We start from the raw sequence: 27,769 nt of genomic DNA, 5'->3' as shown, positions 1-27,769 counted from the left end.
CCACCCTAGTTTTTATTCGCGAGCCGATGGAGACCCAGGAATTCAATCCAGGATGACGTTGCCCGGGTATAAAAAAGGAAAGAGGTCGGAGCGGATTAGAGACTGCAGGCAGTTTGACATCGGAGGAGGAAACGGACGGCCGTGGAGGTGGAGGAAGAGGAGGAGGAGGAGGAGCTGCCGGAGAAGGGAAAGGGAAAGGAGGGGCGGCGGCGATGGCCCGGAGTTCCAAGGCGAAGAGCTCGGCCTCCTAAGGGAACGGCTGGCCTGCAGGGGCCCCGCGCCCCCCCCCCCCCCCACCCCCCAAGAAGCTAGGCTCGCGACCCCTTCTTCCCCCGGGCCCCTCCGGCCGTCCCAGCCTCCGGCCACACTTCTCTCCGGCCTCTTCCAGGGGAGAAGAAGTCCGATCGCCGCGGCCGGCGCTGCTCCTCCCTCCGAGCAAGAGCGCCGGAGGGGGATGCCTGCCGGCATGTTCAGCATCGACAGCATCTTGGCCGCCAGACCCCGCGGGAAGGAGTCGGGGCTGCTGCAGCATCCGCAGCATCCGCAGCCGCACCAGCACCCGTCGCCGCAGGCTCAGCCCAGCGCGGCTCCCGTCGTCTTCTCGGCCAGCCTGCACGGCGGGGACACCCTCTACGGCCCCGCCGGCGCCGACTACGGCGGATATTACTCGCGGGCCGTGGCTCCGGCGTCTAACCTGGCCGCCCTCGGTGGATCTAGGCTGGGAAGCTACGGCAACTATTACTACGGGCAGCTTCACGTCCAGGCATCCGCCGTGGGTCCCTCTTGCTGCGGCGCCGTGCAGCCCTTCGGCGCCCAGCAGTGCTCCTGCGTCCCAGCAACAGGTAAGGCAGAAAGGGCCCCCCTTCCCCTTCCCTCCCTCCCCTCGTCGCCCCACCCGTCCGTGTTGCTGAGGGCTTTCTACAGCCCCCGGGGAGGGGGCGTTGAGAGAGAGGCAAAATAATAATAATATTTTTTTTTTTAAAAAAGCAAAATTCCCCCAAGGGCCCTTGCCCTCCTCTCCATCAATCCTGCCGCCCCCCCAGTCCTTCCGCTCTAGGTACTGGGAAGGGAGGCTGGGAGGTCTATGGAGATTCTCAACCAGATTCTCAGCCGTCCTGGTCGTGGTTGTCCCAAAGATGCTTGCCCCCCCTTTTTTTTTTTCTTCAAGAGGCAACTGGACTTTCTTGTTTCTCCTTGAAGACGTTTCGCTTCTCATCCAAGAAGCTTTTTTTTTTTAGCTTCTTCCAAGAAAAACAAGAGAGTTTCGGTTGCCTCTTGAAGAAAACGGGGTGGGGGAGGGGGTAAAGCTGGAAGTCCGCAAAAAGAGGCGCGATTTCTGCGGTCGAGCGTGGGAAGGCACAGCCGGCTCTTGAAACTTCTCTTCGCCTGGAGAAAGTTTGAAGGGCGCGGTGCTCAGGTTGCCCCCCGCCCTCCTTTTCACGGCTGCCGGCTGCCGGCAGCACCGAGGGCGTGTGGCGGAATGCAAATCAGCGCCGGAATTCTGCGGGTAGATTCCGTCGCGTTGGCTGGAAGTGACGTTGGGTCTTAAAACCCAGGCGACTTGGACCCGAAATGACTTCGGCTTGAGAACCGGGGCGAGTGATGGTTTCCTAGCCGACGCGATTGTATTTACACACTCTGACAAATGCGTGTAACTGGAATTTAAAAGCATCCCACGCTTTGTTTTGGGAATAATTCCGACAACGTTCAGATTGCCTTCCGAATGACACTGTTGTCCCAAGGCTTATTTATCGGGCATTAAACCCTACTCAGATAAGGGCTGGCCTCTGAATAAACACAACGACACATTTAGTTATAACTGAGCTGCTCCTTTCTGAAGCAGTCACCCCAATCCTCTTTAATTCGGTTGTAACTTTCCGGCCCTATCCAAATATTCTTTTGAAACAGCGTATTAAACGGAATATACTTTCAGATAAGATACATTCAAAATTAGAATGTTCCTATTTCCGTTTTGTTTTGTTTTTTTTAAAAAAAGCAGGGAAGCAAACTAGGAACCGAGAATTATACAAAATATAAATAGATTCGCCCTGAGTTAAAACGGGTGGGGGAGGGAGAAATAGGAACGATCTGAGGACGACCGTCCTAAATATTGAAATCACTATCTCACTAGTGATTTATAGCGTTGATCAACCATCCTTGTGCCAAGATGATGGTACTGGTAATGGTGGGGTGATAATGTTTTACATCGCTGTGATGAAACTGAAAGACCCTTATAATAATAAAAGAGAAAGTTTGGAGCTCAGGGTTGAAATGAGGGGTCCTATCTGATCTTGTTTTTTTTTCTTGCGGATGTTTCATTGCCAAAATTAGAGGTAACTTGGTAGTAGGGATTTCCTTACTAGCACTGATCGTGTTACCTAGTTTGGGTAATGAAACGTCTGCAAGGAAACAACCAAGCTCAGACAGCATCAAGGACCTTTATAACTCTCGAGAGAAGAAGCTACTTTAAATCGAGGCGCTCCTCGATTTAGCGGGATTCGTCCCTTGCCCTGATCTGGTCTCAACCCTTGAAGCCAGTGGGCTCCTTTCTAGAAACATACTCAGAATCGCCTCTTCTTCTTTTTCTCCAAATCCGGAAGGTCTTCATTTCACTCTTGTTCCGTTGCAGAGATCTTTAGCATTGGCGCTAAAAGTAAAAAATCCCCCCCCCCCCGCTTTTGAAAGTAGCGATTTAAATCTACGGGATTCTTTCCTACGAAACAACGACCACTCCGGGGCTTGTGCTGATTCAGTGGGATTTATTGCTTCATACCAAATGTGGCTGCAAAAATCTACATTCCCCAGCTCCTTCAATAAACGCAATTCACCCTCTTCCTCATAACTAAAAGGATAAATTTAGGGCCATAACCACCCACGTCTTTAGTGAACGCCTTAATTAATCATTAATTAACGCCTTAATCATTCGGACACGGACACACACACACAAAAGGGTGTGTGTGAAATCTTTGGGACACATATTTGGGACACACAAAAGGGTGTGTGTGAAATCTTTGGGACACATATTCCAAGTAAGACTGGAAAGTGATTTCAAGAAGAGATTGGACTGCCATTTGTCAGAAATGGTGTAGGGTCTCCCGCTTGGGCAGGGGGTTGGACTAGATGACCTACAAGGTCCCTTCCAACTCTAATTATTTGTTATCTGCGATGCAGCTTTAGGGAGCTTGTCCCCGACTAAGGTAGAGAGGGGTCTGCAGCCCGGACAGGTGGTGAAACCTCACGTCCAGGGTTTTCACATTCCTTTCCGCCAATGTGAATGGTACAAGTTCAGCTTTGTGGGAGCTGGGCGTTTCCGCGTCTCCCGCCCCACAATTGGCAGCCATGAGTCCAGGACCGAAGGGCTCCGGTGAAACCCGCCAAAGCATCGATCCGCCGCCTCGAGCAAGCAAGCTCTGGCTTGGCTCTTTTGCGTGGGAGGGGGCGGCTTGGAATGGGACGCGACGTGATCCGGAAACCTGGCCAGTTGGAAGGTACGCCACCTTGTTTGCTCTTTTCTCCAGGCTACGAAGGGACAGGCTCGGTGCTAATGTCTCCGGTCCCGCATCAAATCCTACCCTACATGAATGTGGGCACTTTGTCCCGGACTGAGCTGCAGCTTCTAAACCAGCTCCACTGTCGGCGGAAAAGGAGGCATCGCACCATCTTCACGGACGAACAACTGGAGGCGCTGGAAAACTTGTTCCAGGAAACCAAATACCCCGATGTGGGCACCAGGGAACAGCTGGCCAGAAGGGTACATTTAAGGGAGGAAAAAGTGGAGGTAAGCTGATATTTTTTCGAGGTGGAAGGGAGGGAGGGAGGAAGGAAGAGAAGGAAGGGAAGGGAGAGGGGAGGGAGGGAAGGAAGGAAGGAAGGAAGGAGGGAAGGAAGGAAGGAAGGGAAGAAAGGAAAGAAAGAAAGAAAGAAAGAAAGAAAGAAAGAAAGAAAGAAAGAAAGAAAGAAAGAAAGAAAGGAAGGAAGGAAGGAAGGAAGGAAGGAAGGAAGGAAGGAAGGAAGGAAGAAAGGAAAAAAGGAAGGAAGGAAGGAAGGAAGGAAGGAAGGAAGGAAGAAAGAAAGAAAGAAAGAAAGAGGAAGAAAGGAAAAGAAAGAAAGAAAGAAAGGAAAGAAAGAAAGAAAGAAAGAAAGGAAGGAAGGAAGAAAGAAAGAAAGAAAGAAAGAAAGAAAGAAAGAAAGAAAGAAAGGGGAAGAAAGGAAAGAAAGAAAGGAAGGAAGGAAGGAAGAAAGAAAGAAAGATAGAAAGAAAGAAAGGAAGAAAGAAAGAAAGGAAGAAAGATAGAAAGGAAGAAAGAAAGATAGAAAGAAAGAAAGATAGAAAGAAAGAAAGATAGAAAGATAGAAAGGAAGAAAGATAGGAAGGAAGGAAGATAGGAAGGAAGGAAGGAAGGAAGGAAGGAAGGAAGGAAGGAAGGAAGGAAGGTAGGTTGTAGTTGACGTGGTAGGGGCTGCTTAGCACAAGGATGGGTGGAACGAAAGGGAGAGAAGCGAGCTGCTGGCTTTCAAGCGAGAAGTGGAAAGATTCAGAAAACTTTGGGGATGTTTTAGCCTAGAGTAGACCCTGACTATTGTTGTCGCAGAATTTGCAGCCCCAAGAATAGCAGCGGACTGCTTCTTACTGGGAACTGCACGACTATTATAACCACTATCCTTGCATCCGACTCCTGAAGTTCAAGGGCAACTAAAGGCATAGAAATTGAATTCAGGGCTGGATTTCGTGGGGAGCAGTCGCCGGCCCGGTTTTCCTCTCCTGGGATCTCCGCCTCCCTCTCTGCACTACTCGGTTGGTTGGGTATTTACTTGACCTTAGGCGACAGCTCTGCTATCCACTGAATGCTCGGAATAAAATCCCACCGAGCGCATTTCTTGCTGAGTGCTACGGCGCAAGAACGCTTGGAGTCTATTGGCTTCAATTCTCTGAAGCGCAAAGTCCGTCTGTCTCCCCCACAGTGAGCAGTCTTAGGCTTAGTTCAGGGAGTTCTTACTCCCCAAGGCAGAGGTCTCCACACTTGGCAACTTTAAGACTTGTGGACTTCAACTCCCAGGTGGCTGGAGAATTCTGGGAGTTGAAGTCCACAAGCCTTAAAGTTGCCAAGTTTGGGGACTCCTGCCCCAAGGCGTGAGGACAAGCTGTCTCCACCACCCGACATCCAAATCTAAATTCTCACATTGCTTCTTCTCACGGCCTATTCCTATGCCTACAAAGATGAGGCGCTTCCTAATTCGTTTGTGTTTGTGAGATTCCCTCCCCATTTATTGTCTGAGGCTCAGATGCTTCCATTGTTCAGGCATTGCTATCATGCTTTCACAACCTGCTTTATCTGGTATGGAAACCACCCGCAAGTCCGCTTTGTTGTGGAGCTAGAAATCTCAGAAAAGAGACAGTTGCTACCCTTAACTTTTTCTTAGATGCGCAAAAGGCTTGCTTGGCTGTGCGCTCACAGGCGCTTCAGAAGCGTGGCCAGCACCGGTCTGACCAGGGAAAAGACCCGATTCCCGAGGGTTGCGTCCACTCTGCACTGCAATTTACTTCCCGAGCATTCCTTTCCTTTCCCATCTCCACTGCTTTGATTTTTAGGGTGAGTGAGGAGGATCTTTCCCTTCCCAAGTTGATGCTCGTGCAAATAGGAGGGTTCCTAGGCAGAACTCGCAGGCTGCTGAATTTGAGGGCCGCGCCTGGTTGTTTTCATTGTAGGAGAAAGCAGTAGCCCCCCCACGGTCGGGATCCAATAGAGCAGGCAGCGGTCCCTAAACTTGGCAACTTTAAGGCTTGTGGACTTCAACTCCCAGAGGTGGGACTTGAAGTCCACAAGTCTTAAAGTCGCCAAGTCTGGAGACCTCTGCAATAGAGAAAACACAACCTCCAGCCTTACAGCTGCCAACCTCGCGAAGTTGGCTTTGAATAAGCCACTCCGCGTGTGGCGAACACTTTAGTGGCGAGAGCAAGGGGTCCACTTCCAAGAGAGACGGAGTCCCAGTTTCCCGGGGAAGCGCGACCAGTCTCTTGCTCAGCGCCTGTGGCAGACAAGAAAAACCTGGGGTTTGCTGGCCTTGTCCCAAAAGCCTCCCCCTCCTTCCAGATTAAAGTTCGCTCATCCAAATGCACAACCCTAACCCCGAGGCGCTGGGTCACCTCCATTGAACAGGACCGTGTGAACCCACTCTAGGGTGAGGGTAGAATCCAGGGACCTCGGAGATCCGCTTCCCAAGACTTCGCTCCCTCGGGCGCCGCTTTTGAACCGCGCGGGTCGGCGTTCCCACGGCCAGTAACCACCTCTCTCCCTCCCCTTCTTTCCTTGGATGCAGGTTTGGTTCAAGAACCGCAGGGCGAAATGGCGGCGGCAAAAGCGGTCTTCTTCAGAGGAGTCAGAAAACGCCCAGAAATGGAATAAAACTTCCAAGGCGTCTCCCGAGAAGCTTCAAGAAGAAAGCAAAAGCGATTTGGACTCGGACAGCTGATGGCTTTGACACACATACACACGCAGGCGCGCGCGCGCTAGGGCGCGCACCCACCCACCCACGTCCGGAGAAGCTGCCGGTGGGGCTGGACTAGATTTCTCCCGGCCACTTGCACGAGGAGGGGCTCGCTGCTCTTGCACAGACTCTGCCTTTGCAGGGAGAGGGAGGAGGGACGGTAAACCTATGTGTATATATATGTACCCCCCCCCCATCCCGGAGTCAACACTTTGAAATAAAACGCGTGGCGGCGGAGTTGCATGGGCTGAGGCTCGCCGGGGATCCTTCCTTAAGAGAGTTCTGAGCCCTCCGGCGGGGCAACCCCAGAGAAGCGAGAGGGCCTGGCTTGTCTGGTCCCCTCGGCTTTACTTAAAGGTGTTTTTTGTTTGTTTGTTTGTTTCGTTTACACTTGTTTAGGGTAGCTATAGAGAAAATCGGGGAGAGGGAAGAGGCCTAAAAGAACAAGGCTTTGTACTCTGCTGGGCTGCCGGGCAGTTGTTACTCGCTACCTTGAACCCAGCTCCAAGGAGAGGCGCTAATTCTCTGTACTAAGGGAACCTGGCAGGGTGGAACTGTAGGGTGTGGTGAAAAATTTCAAGAGGCAAATGGGAGGGGGTGATTGAAGCCCCATCCATTCAAATATATATATTTTTTTTTTACTGCCTGTTCTGTGGGCGCGGCTTGGTGGGCGTAGCAAGGGAAGGATACTGCAAAATCCCCATTCCCACCTCACTCCAGGGGAAGAATACGGTAAAATCTCCATTCCATTCCCTCCCCACTCCTGGGAGAAGGTTAGTGCAAAATCCCATTCCCTCCCCAGCCCACTAACCTGCTTTCCAGTTCTCCTGTGCAGGGCAACAAAAGAAGACCCAGCCAATCATCTGGGACTCTGGAGGCAGAGAACAGATGGGGTTGGGGCCAGTCTCTGAACGACTCAAAATTTCCACTACCAGTTCTCCAGAACTGGTCAGAACCTGCTGAATACCAGGTTATACTCTGGTATAATCATTATAAAGCCACAGCAGAGTGATCAAAACTTGGGGACAGTTTTGATTGCACTTGCTGTAGCTGCCACCTTGGCATTTGTTTTTACCTTGACCCTGACGAATGACTTTTGCAGAACCACCACCGTCCAAGCTGTCCGATGGTGAAGAAGGATGCTGAGGTTGCCTTTCCGTGCAGGATGACTTGGGAATAAGCCTCCTTTGACTCAGGACACATGATCCAGCAGTCAATTTGGCTAGCTATTTGTTACAATGATGTTTTTTCTCCCCCTTCCTTGGGATTTGGGGCGTGACAAAGCTTGCTAGGGTTGAGAGAAGCCATCTCTCTTAGATGCCCTGCTTTGTCCAGCAGGTGGGAAGGACAATATTAGCAGCAGCTGATTGGGAAATCAGGCAATGTGGGAATCTCTTGCCTGAGCCATTTCTTAAAGAGGGATCTTGAGAGGGATCTTGTAGTGGACAACCAGCTAAAGATGAGCCAGCAGTGTGCAGCAGCAGCCAAAAAAGCTAATGCAATCCTAAATTGTATTAACAGAGGGATACAATCAAGATCAAGGGAAGTACTAATACCACTCTGTAAAGCCTTAGTAAGACCACACCTAGAGTACAGCATCCAGTTTTGTTCACCACATTACAAAAAAGATGTTGAGAATCTAGAAAGAGTACAGAGAAGAGCAACCAGGATGATTAGGGGACTGGAGACTAAAACATATGAAGAACAGTTACAGGAATTGGGCTTGGCTAGTCTAGTGAAGAGAAGGACCAGGGGAGACATGATAGCGGTCTTCCACTATCTGAGGAGCTGCCACAGAGAGTTCAAGCTATTTTCCAAGGCCAGACAAGGAATAATGGATAGTAAGTGAACAAGGAGAGATTTAACCTGGAAATAAGGAGAAACTTTCTGACAGTGAGAACAATCAACCAATGGAACAGCTTGTCTTTGGAAGTTGTGGGAGCTTCATTACTGGAGGCTTTCAAGAAGAGATTGGACTGCCATTTGTCAGAAATAGTGTAGGATCTCTTGCTTGGGCAGGGGCAGAGGTGGTATTCAGCAGGTTCTGACCAGTTCTGGAGAATTACTAATGGAAATGTTGAGTAGTCGGAGAACCAGTAGCGGAAATTTTGAGTAGTTCGAAGAACCGGCAAATATCACCTCTGACTGGCCCCGCCCCCATCTATTCTCCTGAATCCCAGTTGATCGGCTGGGTCTTCTTTTGTTGCCCTGCACAGGAGAACAGAACTGGAAAGCAGGTTAGTGGGATGGGGAGGGAATGGGATTTTGCAGTATCCTTCCCATGCCATGCCACCAAGCCACGCCCACAGAACCAGTAGCAAAAAAATTTGAATCCCTCCACTGGGCAGGGGATTGGACTAGATGATCTACAAGGTCCCTTCCAACTCTGATTATCTGTTATCTGTTAAAATGCAAGCCTCTCCCCCAGGAATCTGGAAAAGACAGGGCCTGAGGGGGAAGGGCTCATGTTCATACCTTAAGAAAAGAGCCAGTGGTGCTGGGGAAGCTGCAAAACTAATCAGCTTCTTGGCTTGGCGTGTTCTGGATTAAGCAGGATAAAACTGCTTCTCCTCCACCCACCTCTGTTCAATTCCCAACAGAGTGGTTTAGGATTACAATGACCAATGGGGATTACAGAATTAGTACCACCAGGATACAGCAATGCCAATGCATAAGCAAGCAAGGAAGCCCATCCAAGGTTTTCAATGCAGAAAGTTTATTGCTCCCAGGTAACTGTTTTGCAGGTACTGTCTTGCAGGGATAACCTAACATAAGCAGCAGCTATTAGAATTAGTTGTCCCAAAGGTGCTTTTCAAAAAGCAAGTGGACTTTCTTGGCTGTTGTTCTTTCCTTGAAAAATGTTTTGCTTCTCATCCAAGAAGCTTTTTCACTTCTACTAAAGAAGATTCTTGGATGAGAAGTGAAATGTTTTCAAGGCGAAAAACCAAGAAAGTCCACTTGCCTTTTGAAAAATATTTTTGGAACAACCATGACCTGGATGAGAGACCATTAGGATTAGTTAAAATGATATGCACACAAAACCCAACATTTGGAGCTGAGCAATATCCTTATTAGTTTCAACCCAAATTACCCAAGAGACAATGCAAGTTTTCCACCTCTCCAAGACTGTTCCTCAAGCATCTCAGAGAGTTTGAAATATTTGGCATGATGAGGACTCCTGGACAAAATGAAGAACTTGCTCTCTCTTTTGCACTTTCTGAAGTTCTGAAGTTTTGCTGAACTGTGGATGATCGGTTGTTTTCCCTCAAGGAACAACATGGCCATCATTTTTATACAAACAGCCCAGGCTCTTAGAAGATGTAAAACACAAGCTAAATTTCTGTCAAATTCCTTGTAATTTGTTGAGATCCAGGCCAATGTGTTTTTATCTGTCAAAGATAACTGATCTCTTTAAATCACTTTAACTGATTTTTGGACAGTTCCTACAATTGGAAGTTCATTATAGCTAGGAATAGCAGAAGATTAAAAAAAAACCAATTTCCTCTCTTCCCATAAAAGAACTAGTAAGTCAGAATTACACTTCGTGAGTTTGTGATTTCCCACATTGAATGCTTAGGTGTTTGTAAAGAGCAAATTTAAAAGTGGGATAAAACAGGCTTGGGACCTAATCTTGAGAGGATTGGAAGACTTTGAAAAAGTATTTTATTTTATTCACACACCATTGGGAGTGCTTTATCGATGTGCTTTATCTTCAGGTAAGTGTTTCTGTACGATTGCAGATTGAGAGCACTTCTGAAAAGTTTTGCAACTGTACTGACTGGGAAGCTCATAGTAACAAGAAGAGAAAGGGCAATTGCCCAGCAATCTTCAGTTTATCAGAAAGCCACATTCTGTATCTCCCCGTTTCTTCAGAGATCATAGGTATAAGGTTCCAATCTTGAGATTCTTCAATGATCTTGGATCTGCTGTAAAGAATGGTGGCTGTGTAATGTTGTCTCCTCATCAGAGAGCCCTGCATATTCAGTGCCGTGCCTGAGAGTCACATTTGGGTATTTTGGAACCAAATTAAGAGGAGTGCAAAGGGGAAACCTGTATATTATTACCCCACCCTCCTGGCCACAACCCCATTTTTTTTTCTTCACAGCAAGTGGGTTGCTCTGAACAAATCTATAGCAAGAATGTCTTTTTTGTCTGTTCCTTTTGCAGCAAAAAGGCAAATTGGTCTTCTTATCTCCTGGTCAAGTTTGAGGAAACGGATGGGTCAGGCCAGAGATTTGGCTCTGCAGGGGAGCCACCACTGCAAGGGGAAGGCTGCAGTCACATCCCCAAAGAGTGCCCCCAGAATCCTAGACCCGATACTTTGCTGTCACTGGTGGTGGATGGTGGTGATAGGGCTTTAGGCAATATTTTATGGGATAATGTAACAGTTTAATTCACTAGGAATAATGAAAGTTTACATTCTCAAAGTAATAAAAGATGTTCAGTGCCTCCATTCCCCATGCCATACAAATAATAATATTTGGAGAAGACATCTCTGTTGGGTTGCTCTGCGCAGGTCAATTCATGCTCCCCATGGCTCCAGTCAGCTGTAGCTATCTGCCAGATGAATTGGGGCCCCATGGTTATAGGGCCCTGAAGTCCAGCCACAACTGACCCAATGGTTCTGAATAGGCAGGTGTAGGAGTGGACTGTGGCAGAGCTAGATAGAGGAGGCAGATGCACTGAAATAGTGACCTGATTCATACATCACACTGGCTAGTGGAATAGACCAATATGAACAAGATGATGTCTTGAGCTAATTCATACATCTTCACTACAAATCCCAGGAACAGGACCAATAAGGCAGTTCTGTCCTGTCCTCATATGATGTAGAACTTCAGCCTCATTGATAACAGTAAATGTATCCTTGTCCTTGCTATGGGGCTAGAGATGACATTACTGTATTCTGTCCTCTGTCACTTTTGATTTTATGGAGAATTCCTCTGAAGCAAGTTAGATCTTGATCAGAAGCATGATAGCGTGCAAGTATGCATTGTGCCTAAGACTCCTCTTGGCAACTTGAAACATCACCATTTCACACACCCACTACATTCATCCAGACCCAGCCTACCATAAAGAGAATGGTTGGTGGTCATTTTCCCACTCGATGAGAAGGGAAATGAAGGGACCCATGGTAGCACAGTGGTTAGAATACAGTACTGCAGGCTACTTCTGCTGACTGCCAGCTGCCTGCAGAAGGTTGACTCAGCCTTCCATCCTTCCGAGGTCAGTAAAATGAAGACCCAGATTGTTGGGGGCAATAGGCTGACTCTGCTTAGAGAGGGCTGTAAAGCACCGTGAAGCAGTATATAAGTCTAAGTGCTATTGCTAATCTCCTTGAGGATGGATGCCCTTGTATGATTGACTGACAGATAAACAGTACTTCAGTGCTGATACAGCTAAGGGTAACCCATAGCTGTCTCATTCATAAGCTGGGGATGGGGTGAAGAGAACATCATGGAGATACAGAAATAAATTCTTGCTAGGCTAGGTTTGTGCCATTATTAGTTACAAGTGGAGCAAGGCCCAAAGAATTATAACTATTTAAACTGGTAATATGAAGACATGCTGCAAACAAGCTGAAAAAACAGAAAGTCCAGTTGCCTCTTGAAAAAGCACTTTTGGGACAACAGTGACCTGGATGACTGAGCATCTCCATAGACATTTAGCTACTGATAACAGTATCCAGTATACAAGGATGGACATGGGGACACTCAGCCCTGTGTGTTTCTCCCAGGCCCCTTTTCTTCACCCCACCAGCCCTGCCAAAAGTGGTCTACATTTCAGTGCTGTGAATGCCCCAAATGGCTGCTTAACTTCTCACTCTTTTGAAGTGAGAATCAGAAGAAAATGCTCACTTAAGTCTAATGCAGTTTGAACAGTTGAATGGTTTGATGCTCTGCAGCAACCCAGAGCTCTGGAAAAGAAACAGACCTCCTATCCAACATCTTCCAACAAAATGGATAACCAGGCAAAATGGATACCAAAAGACCCAATAACTTTATTAAAAAGTACTTGACCAAGCAACCCGTTATAGCATAACACAAACTATGAAAAGGATAATGCTGTCATACTAAAAACATCTCAGAAATTGCCAAAAGACTATTGAAACAACCCAGCATTACCCTAGCACACAAAACAATAAAAGCTTTCTTCTTAAATAAAAATTAGGCCTAGTACTCTTCAACATCTTCATCAATGGATGAGGGAATAGATGAGGAACTCAACAAACAACACCAAGCTGCAGACAACACCAAGCTGTCAGAAATAGCCAACACTCCAGGCATAGACTTAAGATATAGATGAATCTTGACAGACTTGAACATTGGGTGCTATATAATAAAATACAATTCAGTGGTGAAAAAAATTAAGGTTCTATATTTAGGCAAGAAAAACCAAATGCACAGGTACAATATATGTGATACCTCTCTCAATAGTAGTAACTGTGAGAGAGATCTTAGTGTCCTAGTGGACAATCACTTAAATATGATCCAGCAGTGTGCTACAGCTGCCAAAAAAGCCAACATAGTTCTAGGCTGCGTTAACAGAGGGATAGAATCAAGATCATGTGAAATGTTAATACCACTTTGCCTTGGTAAGGCCACACTTGGATTACTGCATCCAGTTTTGGTTTCCACAATGTAAAAAGAGCCCACGTTGCTGACGGACCGTAGATTGCGACTGTCCGCAGCTATGGTCTGTGCTCTTTTGTTGGAGAGCCCTGATCATTGCGATTAGGGGCTGAAGCTGCCTTGGAGGGGTGGTGGAGTAAGGGGAAGCCACAAGCCAGGTTGAGGAGAGCCGCATCTCCCCTCCTGGGCTTGGTCTTTTTCCCCCCCAAAGACGACTGAAGCGGTGGTATAAAATGGCCACCCCAAAAAGGAGGACTCAGATGGACTAAGATTTGTGCAGGAGGGAAGAAAGAGGTGGATAACATCTGAACCGGGACAATTGGGTGAAACAACTAAACAAAAGTACCCCGGGATTAAGGTAACATTGAACTTTTAAGAATAGAAAAGTGAGCGGCGAAAATACAAAGGGACAGGAAAAAAAATAAGAAAATAATTTTGACAGCTAAGCGGGGCTTCGAACCGGGAAAGGAAGAAGCCGGAACTAAAGATTTAATTAAATTGGACTAAAATATTTTGGCAATGAACAGGTATAAAATAACCTGGACTTAAGATTGTCAAATAATAATAATAAAATTTACAAATTGGAGACTGGATTGTGCTGTGAAATATTGAGGTTTCAAAAACCCTAAATAAAAAAAAATAGGTGGGAAAGGTAAAGACTTTGTATAACAGAGAGTGCCACCTTCTGACAAAAACTTGAGCTCAAACAAAAGGGAAAGCATCCTGTTTCTGTGTGAACTTGCATTGATATAATGTTAAAGAAATATTGAAACAAAGTAAGAATCTTAGAAAGTGAAAGCTGAACCAGAATAAAGAAAAAAACAAGGAAAGACTGACTGTGGGATTGATTGATGTTTTTGGTATAGACCCTGGGCTGGAATAATTGAGAACTTTAGAAAACTGAAAGAAGAAAGAAGGAAAGTAAAAGTGTTTTTTGTGGACTTCAATGATAAAATATAAGAGTGTGTAATGATGATATCTCTTCGGGAATTAAAAATGGAACTTAAAAATATGAGAGAATTACTACAGGAAAGAGGCGAATCACTTTGCTCTGTGTTAGAAGAAATGGAAATGGCGATTAAAGAACAAGAAGAAAGAGCTTCAGAGGAGGAGGAGTCGACTGAAGGAGAAGCCATCTTGAATAGACAATTAACACAAAGAACACTACAAAGACGAGGGGAAAGAAGGAAGGCTAAAAAGTTGAGATTTAAGAAGGTAATCAAAAAGGGGAATACCTGTGAAATCGGGAGAGGTAGAAAGATCCAGCAGAAAAGGGGAAAGGAAGATATCAAGAAAGAGAGGGATATAAACCAGAATGAGAAAAGATATGGGGAAAAGAGGGGGAGGAGAAGCAGTAAGAAACAGGTGCATGAAATAAAGAAATACGGAAATAGTAAAATGATGAAAAGAAATCATTTTTTCAGAGATAATGGTTGATGAATTAAAAAGGGGATTCTGCAGGGTGACAAGGGGTAACAAGAATATATCTGCAATTAAAAATTTTTTTTAGAAAATAGGGTAATATAGATTATTAAAGGAGGGATAGATACTGATAACTCTTATTAGATGAATATACATTTTTATTTTTTATTCTTAAAATAAAAGTTAAGGTTTATTGAAGAAATTGTAATAATTGAAATGAATGTGAAGATGTTTAAAAATGAGGTCAATATCAGTGACCAGAAATTGAATAGTCAATTTTTTCCCTTTTACTTTTTTGAAATTAGAAATAAAATTAAGGAGGGAAAATACGTTGCGGAATCCAAATGAAAAGATGTAATGATTATTATTGTAACTACTTAAAAATAATGATTTATTGGGAATTAAGATGAGGGAATAAAGGTATATTTTAACCACTGAGGTGTCACACTCAAAGCAGTAAAAGGGCGGAAACCTATACTTGTTTCTTTTTCTTTTGTGTTCAAACTTGTATTAATCTAGAATCTATAAAAAGAATGTGTGATGGCAGATTAAAGAACTATTTAAATTAATAAGTTAATATAGACTATTAAAAGGAAGGAGAGACATTGGTTATTATTATTATTATTATTATTATTATTATTATTAGGCAAACATATATTGTTTATTTTTATTTTTAAAATAAATATTAAAGGATTATATTTGAAATAATTGAAATGAAACAAAAAGATGTTTTGACTGAGATTAACATAAGAGACTAGGATTAATTTGCTTGTTTCTCTCCTTTCTGAAAGTTTGGAATGGAAAAAGTAATAATAGAATTAAGTATGCATATATGAATGTATAACTATTGTCATATTTGTATGTAAAAGTGATGACCTGGAAATATGTTGTCCACTAAAAGGGCCTTTTTGTTTTTATGTGAAAAATTGAATAAAATTTGTTTTTTAAAAAAAGAAAAGAAAATTCCTTAATTAAAACTCTCCAATATTCAACAAACTACAAGATTATAATCCCTCTGTTTTAGCCTCTTTTAATTTTTCCTTCATGTGTATAGCTAAATTGCAATTCACATTTTAACATTCCCAAACATGTAAATGAAGAATGCAAAATAGTGACATATGGATAGATCCCAAAGTTAAAGTTCTGATTTGTAGTTTGGGTATATATATTTTAATCATTTTATTTATTTTTATATTCAAATCTGGCCCTTAGCTTAATATATAAACAATGTTAAACTCTCTTTTTAAATCCTTAAGGCAGAATTAAATCATCTAAAGAAAATGATATTTTTAATAATGATATGAAGACGTTTAAAATAATGTAGGTAAAAGTAGCAATCAAATGTGTAGCATTTGCTGCTCTTCTACAAATGCTTAAAGAAGACAAAGTCCACAAATCTCAATGGAGTTTACTTCTAAGTAAAAATGTATGGTGGTGATTTGTTAAATAATTGGAAGGATTATTCTGGGATGAAAGATTCATCGTGGAAAACATTCCATACATCTGCACTGAGCTTTGGTTTCCTGCGCAGTGAATACAGAATCCTTCTTGTATGCACAACTGGTCTAGCATAAAATATTTTGGTTCATGCATAACATGAAGCTGTTTATTCATTAGACACTGATTTCAGGAGAGAGCCTGGCTTAATGAAATCTCAGTGTTTTACCACAATGCAATTTTTAAATTCAGGAATACATCACGGAAATCATTTCATGAAACCTTGTCTATAACATTGTGCAAATCGCTTCAAATAAACTCAGTGAATATATTGACAGCAAGGAGAGCTAAGCAGGACCTGAAGCAAATAACTCTTCATTAAGAAGAGCAGAGAATTGGAAAATATCAATTTTGTGCCAAATGGAACCCTGTGATGAATAATTATGGCCAGGCTGTAAACCCTTTAAAAGCTACAAGGAACAACAATAATGCTACACATTGCTGAGGGTTATGATATATGCACTGTAAGATCTTAGGCCTGAAAACCTTTTCAATTTCCATTTTCCCCTTCTTGGATCTCTAGTTTTGATTCCTTTGTGGAGTCAAATTTGTAAGGGATCAAACTTGGATTAACCACACCAAAAAATAAGCAGTTCATCACCACTGTTGTTGGAAAGTGTGGTTATTTAAACCAAGGAATTTAAGACTCCATTACCCACATGACTACCTTCTTCCTACATTTCAGACAGTGATGGCACTAGCAGATGAGTTGTGATCCAATAAAAGTGACAGAGCAATAACAGCATCTGTGTCTGGGGTCAGAGAGTCAGTGGGCTTTCATGGCTTTATCATCCAAAGCTGGATGCTGCCATTCCTTGATTTTCAGGCCCTCCTGCTCTTGTGACCACTCTGCCTGATGATAATCCAGGTTTGCAGCAAGAACAGCAACTTGTGAATGTATTCATGGATACATGCACACATGCATGTACTTGGGTACCATGTATATATACACGCACATAATAAAGACCAAGATGATTGTGTAATTGTGGCAGGGAAAACGAAAGAATGATTTATAATCATAGGTAAGCTGTAAATTATAGATAAGCATCACTTCAGCCTGGTCTATCCGGTGTGAAGAGGAAACATCGGGCTAGCATGGCTTTGGCCCAGTCTATCCAATGCAAAGAGGAAACATGCCAACAGTTTGGGGAGTGGCGTCAAGCTGGCCGTGCCCACCCAGTTGGCCACACGCACCCAGTTGGCCATGCCGAGTGGGTGGCATCAAGCTGGCCACACCCACGCAGTCAGCCATGCCCTCCCAGCCCCCTAAGATCAGCCATAGCCCTGATGCGGCCTTCAATGAAATTGAGTTTGACACCCCAGCTCTATAGGGAAACCTTATGCCCTGTTCTGCTGAACAGCCCTTTTAAAATAATCTCAAGAAAGGAGAGCAGAAATTTTTAAAGGGAATTAAAAATTTAAAAGTTTAAAACCTAGGCAGCAGGGAATATAGGCAGCTGACTTGTTTGGGTATAGACATGTCCATTGTAGTAATATGTCTTCTATTTCTATTTTAGCTAGCGTAATAATGTCTACATTACCATAACATCATATCATATCATAAATACATACATACATTTTTTTTAAAATCAAAATATTTAGGCTTTTTTTTTTGGAACTCTGGCATTATTGATCCCAAGCCCAGATGAGAAAGCATCATATTCTGCATCACAGTTGGCTACATTTCAATGTCACATCCTCATGCATCAATCCCAACACTTGAGATGCAGACATGAAGAGATGATCCCAATGTTAACTAGGCATGACCCTACTTAGTTTATCCAAGATTAAGTGAAGGCTGGCTAGCAGTATACCTCACACATAGCATGGGGAAAAGTCTAAGTGAATACAAATTGCATAGGATTGCACTGCTTGACTAATAATCCAAACAGACCTTCTTGGAAATAAGTATCATTAAAATGTCTTACTTCTGAGTAAGAAGATCTTATTTTATTTTAGGATTTTTAAAAAAATAATGATATGTCATCAAGACAGCTGGATCTTCACATAATGTGTTCAAAGCCCAATTACCTTTGGGATCCCAATTACCTTTGGGATAAGAAAGCCACAGAATCCATAAAAATACACTGTTACAAAAACACCTGCTCACAACTTGAATTTCTAGGAGATGTGGGTCTAACATTAAGCCAGTCTCTTATTGCAGTGGAAATAGGCAGAATCAAACCCTTCCCAGTAAACGGAGAGCTGTTAAAATCTGTGCCAAGTACAGTCCCAATTTGTATACTTCCTGCTTTTGGCTGCCAAACTGTCACTGCCAATCATATTTACAACCACTTGGCTTCAGAGGACTTGTAATGTTAGCCAATGTGCCATATATCAAAGCCGCATGTGCTCAAGTTATCATTTACAAATGTTATAAACTGTATAAATGGACATCTCATATATCAAAACTTCTAAGTCACCCAGCAAGGTGGGGGGGAAGAGGAGGAGGGAGAGGAGGAGGGGGGGAAGAGGAGGAAGAGGAATTAATGGAGGAAAAATATGTTGATGAGAACCCTTTGATTTGATCTGAGGTGAACCCCATTGCTTGGATTGAAGACTTGGTAAAGGGAAGAGGGCTTAATGGAGGGGAAACATGCAAATTAAATTCTCCCCAAATCTATGCCCATGGATTCCATGGAATACAAGGACCCAAAGTGGTTTCTTCTGGGGTTTCTTACTCTCTCAACTCTCGTCAGTCATTGCAGCTATTTATGTAAACTGATTGTGAAACTTAGTTAAAAAAAATAGGGATTACGATTTTCAGATGAATGAGGAGCTATATGGTCTCCTGAGTCACTGCAAAAGTTACCAATGAACTTAATTTAAGATGTGAGAGAAGAGTTGTTATCTCTTGTGCTGTTCATGTGTTTTGGGGGATATCTTTTAATAATGTATAGTTATATAGAATGCTCTTTAATAAAGACAGAATGATAACATTTGAAATTGAAAAGATGACTGGAGATAAACAATCCCGATTGCAGAACTGAGGTTCCCTGACATTTTTCAAGGAAGGAAATCTTCAGATTGCTTTTATACATCTAAAAAAAAAGAGGTTAAGCCATGCAAACAAATTCCAGCCTCCAGGCATCCCCAGTTCAACCCACTTAGAAAACATGATTAAGAATTAGAAATTGAGTCTCTCTAGTTCTATATTCTAATCTCTATTCTACCATATATTTTGTATCAATTTACTCTAGCTCTTGAACAGTTAGAATAATTCAACTTTGAGCAGTTTAATCAAAATATTTCTATTATCCTTTCTGATCCCTCATAATTCCTCCAGGTTACAGTGGTGGGTAGGAACTAAAGTGTATGATGTTTCAAAACCTGAAGATAAATTAAACTTTATTTTTTAATTATATGTCAAAAATTGCAAAGAGAGAGAAGAAAAATCTCTCATAAAAGTTGACATTGTTTGTGTTGTAAACAAAACTAGTGTACAGAAATATCTGTGTCAGTTAAATATTTAATATTTAAGTTTATTTATTTATTTATTTAAATTATTGTTATGGCTGCCAACTCAACATAATGACTCCAGGAAACTAACAGTAATAATTCACCAACAACATAGCACAAAAATAACTTAAATATTGATGCCCCCAATAATAAACACATACAAAGACTCCTGAAAAAAAAAACCTAACTAACCTTACACAGAGTTCAACCTGGCCAAAAAATTGAGGAAATCACCAGGTCTTCAAGGTCCTATAGATTCAGAAGGCTAACAGGGCCAGAGCCATCTGAATATTTGGGAACGGATGTTGTTCCACAGATCAGGCATTGTTTCAGAGAAGATTCATCTCATTAGGTCTCCTACATGACACTATTTCATCAAAAGAATTCAAGACGTACCTATCCTACTAGATCTGGTGGAATGGGCAGAAATAATGGGAAACACACAGTCCATTAACTAACCTATATCTATGGCTTTTGTAAGGATTTATAGGTGATAACTGGAAACTTGAACTGCATCTTGAAGTCTTCTGGGAGCCAAAGCACTTTGTGAAGCAGTGGCTTTATGTAGCGTATTACAGTGCACCCAAACATTGCACATACTTTCTGAACCAATTGTAGCTTCCAAAGGCTTTTCAAGGGCAAATCTACTTTAGTGTCTTGCAATAGTTCAGCCAGGAGATGAGTAAGATGTTACTGGTTAAGAATAGACCTTCCTAACCCACGAACATATGCAATTGGCAGACATGATTGTATTTGCACAAACACCCTCCTAGCCATAGTTGTCATCAGCTCCTTAGTTTTGAGCCCAAGAGGCCTCCTCCCAAACTATGTATCAACTCTGGGGAGTGCTGTCCGAAAAGAATCAAAGATGGAAACCTCCAGATCCAGAGGTCAAAGCCCACAAGCATTCAGTATTATTAGAGTTTAACAAAAGGCTGCTCTTTCTCATCCACTGGTAAAGAAACTTGATGGCAAGTTTCTGGGTATCTGCAGGCAGAGATGTAGAACTGATGATCATTCTCACATTAATTATACTTAACTCACCCAGTTGCATGTACCTATTAAATAGCAGTGAGAAGAGGGGTAAAGACCCAAGGCAACCCATTTTGCAGGGTTTAGAACCAGACCTTTCCACTTACTAACATCAACTGGAATTGGCACTGAAGAGAAACACCAACCCCACCCCACCCCACAACTCCTAAACCCTGTAAACAGTACAGAAGGATACAATGATTGATAATATTAAAAGCTGCTAAAAGCCAGGAGGAGTAAGATGGATTCAGATCAAGCGCTCCATGCAAACAGAGAGTGCACACAGGTGTGATTTGATCTAAGATCACCATTACTCTTTCATTCCAAGCAGCAACTAAGGGTGATCAAATCGGTCCAACTCCTTCCTCTCTAGGGCAGGGAGTGATAGAGTGGGAGTGACCACAGAGAAATCCAAGACCAGCAAGAGATAATCTGACATTATTAATGGTGATGCCCCCCCAAAATTCCAGATCACATTGTCACTACCATGAGACAAAAAACAGATCTAGATTGTGATCTCTACTATGCATTCAGCCGTCAATTAACCTAAATCAGATTTTGGTTATGTACTATTTTGCCTTCTCATTCATAATTAAACCATGAATGAAGAACTTATTATAGATTAGACCATCCGTGCAGTTCTCCTTGAGTTCTGCAGACTACTATACAATTAAAAGAGAATGGGTAGTTCTTCCAAAGTGGTAGTATCATTTTTTTTAAATTATAAAGCACACAATGCCATTCCTATTGTTCTCCTGTAAATTTCTTGTATTTATTTTTATTTATCAAATCTGTACACTATCTGCCTCCCAACAATTCTCGATGTGTAGCATCGTTGACAAGCAGTATAATTCAAAAGAACGTAGTAAAAAAAAACACCAAAAGTTAATGAACCTTCCAGAATAAAATTAACATGTGGAAAAATTTGTATTGGTTCAAAGAAGATCCATTATAGCAAAAGACCACATCATATGAAGCAAAGCTGGCTTTTTTGAGCACCACATGACAAGCATGATTATGTTCTTGAAAAATCATGCTAATGTGACTATCATTTCCAGTAAGCGATCCCTGTAAACATATTTAAATTGAATATAATCCTTATTGGACAAATATTTAAAGTCATTTACAGCATATCCAGCTTCTTCCAAACTATTGTGACACAAAGCAATTAATATCGCTGTATTTTATAACATCGTCTATATTTATCCTAAACTGAATCCAATTGTGTGGCATCTGCAGGGAAACTCCTATACTTTACATTATGAATAGAATTTCTTCCAGGACACAGATCTGTATTTTCAAAATTCAGACGGAGAAAATGCATGAATTTAATATGAATAAATAGATGCACAAGATATGGGAAAGTGTTCACCAGGAAAAGGAAAGAGGAGAGCAGAGCAGAGCAGAGCAGAGCAGAGCAGAGCAGAGCAAAGCAAAGCAAAGCAAAGCAAAGCAAAGCAAAGCAAAGCAAAGCAAAGCAAAGCAAAGCAAAGCAAAGCAAAATAATATATTATTTGGAACCAATGTGATACTTTTTATGATACTTTTATGTGTTCAAAGAGGAAGGCACCGGAACTCATACAATTATCTGTTTAGGAAACGAATGTACCTGTACCAAGCTGAAATAACTTAGGCAAAATTCCTATCTTAGTTTTTCAACTTTGCCCTCTTGGCTGTTTTTGGTTTCCCAGTGTAATCTATAACCCTAAGATTTCCTGGTAGTCTCCCATCCAAGCATGGACTGACCCACTCTTCCTTAGCTTTCAAATCCAGGCAAGTTTGTATGGCAAGTCTACTTCTGTTTCTTTAAGCCTTCACTTGTCTACTTCTGTTACTTTAAGCCTTCACTTGAACAGGTTAATTTGCATGTGTAGAAGTAATGGGAAATTAGACATTGGTCCAGATTGACTGCAAATCACACAAATATTTATCTTCTGATCTAAAATGTCAGTAAGCATTTACTGTAGATGGCGCTATAAACACTCCATTCTTATGAGAAAATCCTATAATCATAGATCTCCATAAAAAAGTTTAAAGTGCTGGAATATAGGCTTAAGTGCTTAACTAAAAGTCTTCATGATTCTGAAAAGTTTACAAATGTATTCATTTCCAAATCCACATCTTTCAAACTTATCATAGCTGAGCCACAGAAAATAGAAGGGAAAGGAGAGTAGGGGTAGAGGTGGAGTTTAATTTGGCCAAGAAGTGTATATTTGGTACGGTGCCTGGATCGCTTAATTTCTTCTCTCCAAACACCACTTCAATGAGGTTCGTTTTACCCCCAAAAGTTATTCAATCCCTGTGGTGGAGAAAGTCAACCTTCTCTGATGTGGAATGGATAGGAAGCCAGCTGCCAACATGGGTTTGCTTAAATAGAATATACATTAGAGCAGTGATCCCTTTGTAAACATCTGGACCCTGCAGATTTGGGGTAATCTCAAAATGAGTCCAAACTCATAAAAGTAAGAAAATCCACACCTCTGTGACAAACAGAGACTCAGTCCGTTATGCTTCCTTTAAAACAAGGGGAAGAAAGAGTTACGTTGCCTCTTACTGGCAATGTGGCAGAGCCAGAGGTGGTATTCAGCAGGTTCTGACCAGTTCTGGAGAACCGGTAGTGGAAATTTTGAGTAGTTCAGAGAACCGGCAAACACCATCCCTGACTGGAGATTTTACAGTATCCTTCCCCTGCCACGCCCACCAAGCTACGCCCACAGAACTGGTAGTAACAAAATTTTTAATGAATCTCAGAATTTGATCCAGAAAGAAGGAAGAGAGAAAGAAAAGAAAAGAAGAGAAAAGAAGAAAACTAAAGGACTTAAGGACTTAAGATCTAAAAAAACATTTAAGAAAGGGAAAAATAAGGTGCAAAACCAATATGATGATAGTAAACAAAAGGGAAAAGGAATACGACAGAGAAGGGAAGCTGGTAAGGCAGAGGCTAGAAGAAGGGGGGGGTAGAAAGGTTTGTTGGGAGAAGAAAGAAAGGGAAAAGGTGGAGAAAAGCTACAATGTTTTGAAATTAAATGAAAAAAAGAAATTTTTTATGGATAATGGATAAAGTATAATTATTATTTTTTTAAAAAAAAAAGATTTTGCAAGGTACATAAGATGAGATGGTAGTATTGTAATGACTTAAGAGTTGATAAGAGATTAAGATGTTAAAATGTTTAAAAATGATTGGCTTTAAAACTTAATAATAGGGGAGGTTTAGAATATTGTTTTAATTAAAGAGTTTAATAAGACTATGGTATTGATGTTATTATAAAATTTTTATTATAGTATCTTTTTTTAATATTTGGATTTATTGTCTAATTATGTACTTAATTATGTTGGATGTATTAGTTAGATAGAATGTACCAAGCAAAGTCGGATTGGGTATTAGATATTATTTTAAAGATTAATTTGATTAACTTAGGGGGGAGATAGAAAGGCATCATACTCTGATTAATGATTTCAGGAGAAACTTATTTTCTTTTTTTTTATAAGGAATGAGACAAAGGGATGATAAAAATGGACAAAAGATATAAATATAATGATTCAAGCTAAGATGATTAATTAAGATAGAAGTAAGAAGTGTGAAATATGTGGGGAAGTTAATATAGAAGGCTTAGAATGGTAAATAAAATAAGTAATGATATGTAAGATGAGCATGAATATAATTGAAGTCCATGAAGAGAGAGACACCTGGGTCCAAGTTACTTTCCAAAAAGATTTTTTTTATGTTTTGTGTGTTGTGTGTATATGTCTTTTTGGGGGGGAGAATTAGTTAAAACTTGTAGAAATATAGAATGAGAATAATGGTAACTAAGTCAGAAAGAAACAGATGAAATAATAATAATGATATTGAATAAGAGTAAAGAGAAGTAAAGAGAAATTGAATAAGAGGTTTTGGTATGTTGTATGGAAATGGTTTAAAATAGAATTATAATTTATCTGACTTGTTAAATTGACAATGAAAAAAGGTTTAAACATGTAATGAATAATGATAATTTGTGTGTTTTAAAAATTAATAAAACTTGTTTTTAAAAAAAAAGAACTGGTAGTAACAAAATTTGAATCCCACCACTTGACAGAACGTGGCAATACATGAAGTTGCAAAGTATCACAATCAAAGCATAAATAAGAACAATAGAAATGAGATTGACATTATATTGCAAATATACCTCCCTCCCCCCTTTCTTCAATCATGTCCAATGTGGAAATTTCCTGGACAAGTCCCTGCAGTTTTCTTGGCAAGGTTTTTCAGAATTGGTTTACCATGGCCTCCTTGCTAGGCTGAGACCGAACCCAAGGTCATCAAGCTGGCTTCGTGTCCAAGGCAGGATTAGAATTCACAGTCTTCTTGTTTCTAGCCTCATGCCTTAAACGGGCTCTTATTGCACACTATGTAATAGTATATACAGCATTTTGTCCACAGTTGGACTTTTTCTAAGTAGAAATAGATTGCTCCTGGTCTCCATCCAAAAATGCTCAGAATGGCCTACAGATTTTTCTAACTCTGTATTTACCCTTATAATAACTCTGAGAGCAACTGTATATTGAAAAGGACCTGAAGTCATTCAGCAGATTCCTTGATTGGAAAACAAAAGCAACTGAAGTGTTATACATCAAGGGCTACCTGCAGTTCAGATTCTTGTAGAGAGCTTAAGTTTGCAATAAATCTTTTCACTCCATTCGAATTGCCTGGATTTCCTGATTTCCCTGGCTTTTGACACTATCTCTTATCAGATCTACTTATCATGGGCCTTTGGAAATGACGCTGGGTGTTATGGTATGTACAGAATAACCCTTGAGTAACAAGGATATGCACATGGAAACGTTTATGAGAGTAGTTATGAATAATTATTCAGCCACACACAGCTACACTAAATTGAGTTAAAGTTTACTTTAAGAAATAGCACAGTCCAATAAATGGTCCAGGTCATATACATTTAACAGTCCAAAGAATATCCAATTACAAAATCTTCTTACTGGTTGCCTTTGTCATTTACAGTAAACAAAGATATCAAAGTATAAGCACAGCTTAGATAGCAACAGAATGTCAGAGAAACAGAATGTCAGATACAGAATGTCAGAGATACAGAATGTCAGATAGAGCAGAATGTCAGAGAGAGCAAGCCATGATCTCTAGCTCCCTCTTATGGCAATTCACAATACAATCAACCAATCGCAACATAGTACAACTCAATACAGTATCTTTGTCTTAAAGCTACAAACGTACATTGTTGGTTTATATATTGCCAACTAATTGGTGGACAGATTCCTAATACTGGGAACTGGAGCTAACAACATCCTGAGGACTAGTAATGCATAAGTTCATATGCTACTTTGGCAATAAAAGAAAAGACAAAACCATGTAAAGAAAATTCTGGTGAGCTTACATCAGTTTTCTTGGAGATAAATCAGAAAATTATTCCCATCAGTATGGAAGTATGAGTCAGTTTAATTGTTGACTACACTGATAGGAAGGAGAGGGACCAAAATAAGTGATGAAGTAAAGGAATAATACTTATGCTCTCTTTCAGTCCTTGACTGAGTAAAATATATCTCTATTACAACAAAGAACAAAACAGAACTCTTGCAAAACACTGCATGATATTTTAAATGCATTTAGTCTGATGAAGAATTGCCAAGATTCCATTGTAATTTATTAAAATAAATCTTGGTAAATGTTTTCCCATCTGCTGTCAGGGAAAAAGAAATGATTTACAAAGTGTTTGTAAACCCAAGAATTTTCAGAAACCATTTGGTTGCCAAAGCAGAACTATTAATCTTATGATTAGCGTCCTGAAAAATAGTATTTATGGTCTGATTAACAAATACTTTTACCATTCTTTTTTTTCTACAAAGATGGTCACATTAACACCCTATCTCTCCCTATTAAAAAAACCATACCAGAATTATGCTTTTCTTACACATACTATCAAAAGGGGCTAGTTGGCTTTTGCAGAAATAAAATTAATCTGGATTCTCTCTAATTAAATCAAGGAGGGTTATACGAATATATACAAAGATTTATATTTTAGAAAAATACCTTCACTTCCTTGAATGAGAATCACATTTTTGGAATCATGGAATGAGAGAATAAGGTTGTGTGGATTCAACTGAGCATAGAGGTGACGTTTTCATGGCTCTTTGCAACTAAGGAACTCTCATAAAAAATTGGATGTGCATCTCTTTAGCAAAGCTGCACAACCTTTTCAGATGACACATGATGGAGGAGAGGGGTTTACTCCAAAAGGGGAGGAGAAGGGCTACATCTCAATTTTCTTATTATGGCTACTCCCCAGGCACATGTTTCACAGTTTCACCCTTCTATGACATACATAATAACTACTCAGAAACACCTGGAAGGGGAAGGTAGTCTTAAAATGTTTTCTGCTGTAATGTGCATCCAAATGTGGAATTCCCACAAACAGATTTCTATGCAGTTTATAGGCCAGAAAGATAATAGGCCACATGTTGTCTTTGCCATCAACTGCACTGGAATAGAATGAAAATAAGCTATTATTAATCAGGCTCCTTATCCAGGTTTTGCTGTATGGATATGATAATCCTGCTTTGGGATTGTTTATCAAGCATGCTTTTACATGAACGAAATATTAGTTACAGACTGAACTTCCATTATCATCAAGAGTACGTGGCCTGCAAAACTGCAGTTCTGATATAATTTCTGCACACAGGACAATCCTCATGTGCTGAAATTGTAATTTTTTGGGTGAAGATTAAGGAATGGAATTCTTAAGGAAAAAGCTCACACTGAAAAGTTTAAACCTACATGCTAAATGAACCCATTTGCTCTGGGGAATAGCTTGCTTGGATTCCTTGTTTAGGTATCTTGGAGCTATAGTATATTCTCAGTGGGTGTATGGTACTTTGTGTTTATATTATATAAAGAAGGAATTGCATGTGCCCCTCTATAGGAGCTGTTGAAGGAATCACTTCAATGTCTTTGGCAACACTTTTGATCCTCTATAATTGAGCTGTAATTTGAAATACGCTTATTACCTTTATAATCTATTAACAAAGAACTTGGATACTAATTATATTCAAAGAAATGAAGATTTATTGGGGACTGTGGTATTCATTTCCCAACTGACATTGTTCTGGATTTTAGCCCTGAATTTCAGATGTCTTGCATCCATCTGGACATGCAAAAAAAGGAGCATATTTCTGCTAGATTGAGGCAAAGTCCAAGGCTGCAGAAGGGATTATTCAAGCATTGATTATTAGTCATG

The 27,769-nt window shown here is 41.3% G+C and overlaps 1 protein-coding gene and 1 long non-coding RNA gene across 3 annotated transcripts in view; one reads left to right on the top strand and one right to left on the bottom strand.

Moving 5' to 3' along the window:
• LOC148133459 (uncharacterized) overlaps positions 1–27,769 on the bottom strand; it is a 291,809-nt gene that overhangs the window by 214,364 nt on the left and 49,676 nt on the right. The gene's annotated exons all lie outside the window — the stretch shown is intronic.
• Positions 156–6,587, top strand: GSC (goosecoid homeobox). Its single transcript, XM_087954253.1, has 3 exons — positions 156–842; positions 3,519–3,778; positions 6,319–6,587. The coding sequence occupies exons 1-3, from the start codon at positions 455–457 to the stop codon at positions 6,469–6,471; spliced, it is 801 nt and encodes a 266-aa protein (XP_087810379.1). The 5' UTR covers positions 156–454; the 3' UTR covers positions 6,472–6,587.

This window comes from Notechis scutatus, chromosome 1, assembly GCF_049901735.1.
Source record: "Notechis scutatus isolate UNSWTSFEM ecotype Mainland chromosome 1, rNotScu1.2, whole genome shotgun sequence".
Lineage (NCBI taxonomy): Eukaryota > Metazoa > Chordata > Lepidosauria > Squamata > Elapidae > Notechis > Notechis scutatus.
This window is presented reverse-complemented; position numbering and strand designations above follow the sequence as displayed.

Coding starts and splice junctions, on each gene's coding strand:
- GSC (XM_087954253.1), top strand. CDS start 455: ATGCCTGCCGGCATGTTCAGCATCGACAGCATCTTGGCCGCCAGACCC. Junction 843..3,518: donor CTCCTGCGTCCCAGCAACAG/GTAAGGCAGAAA, acceptor TCTTTTCTCCAG/GCTACGAAGGGACAGGCTCG. Junction 3,779..6,318: donor TAAGGGAGGAAAAAGTGGAG/GTAAGCTGATAT, acceptor CCTTGGATGCAG/GTTTGGTTCAAGAACCGCAG.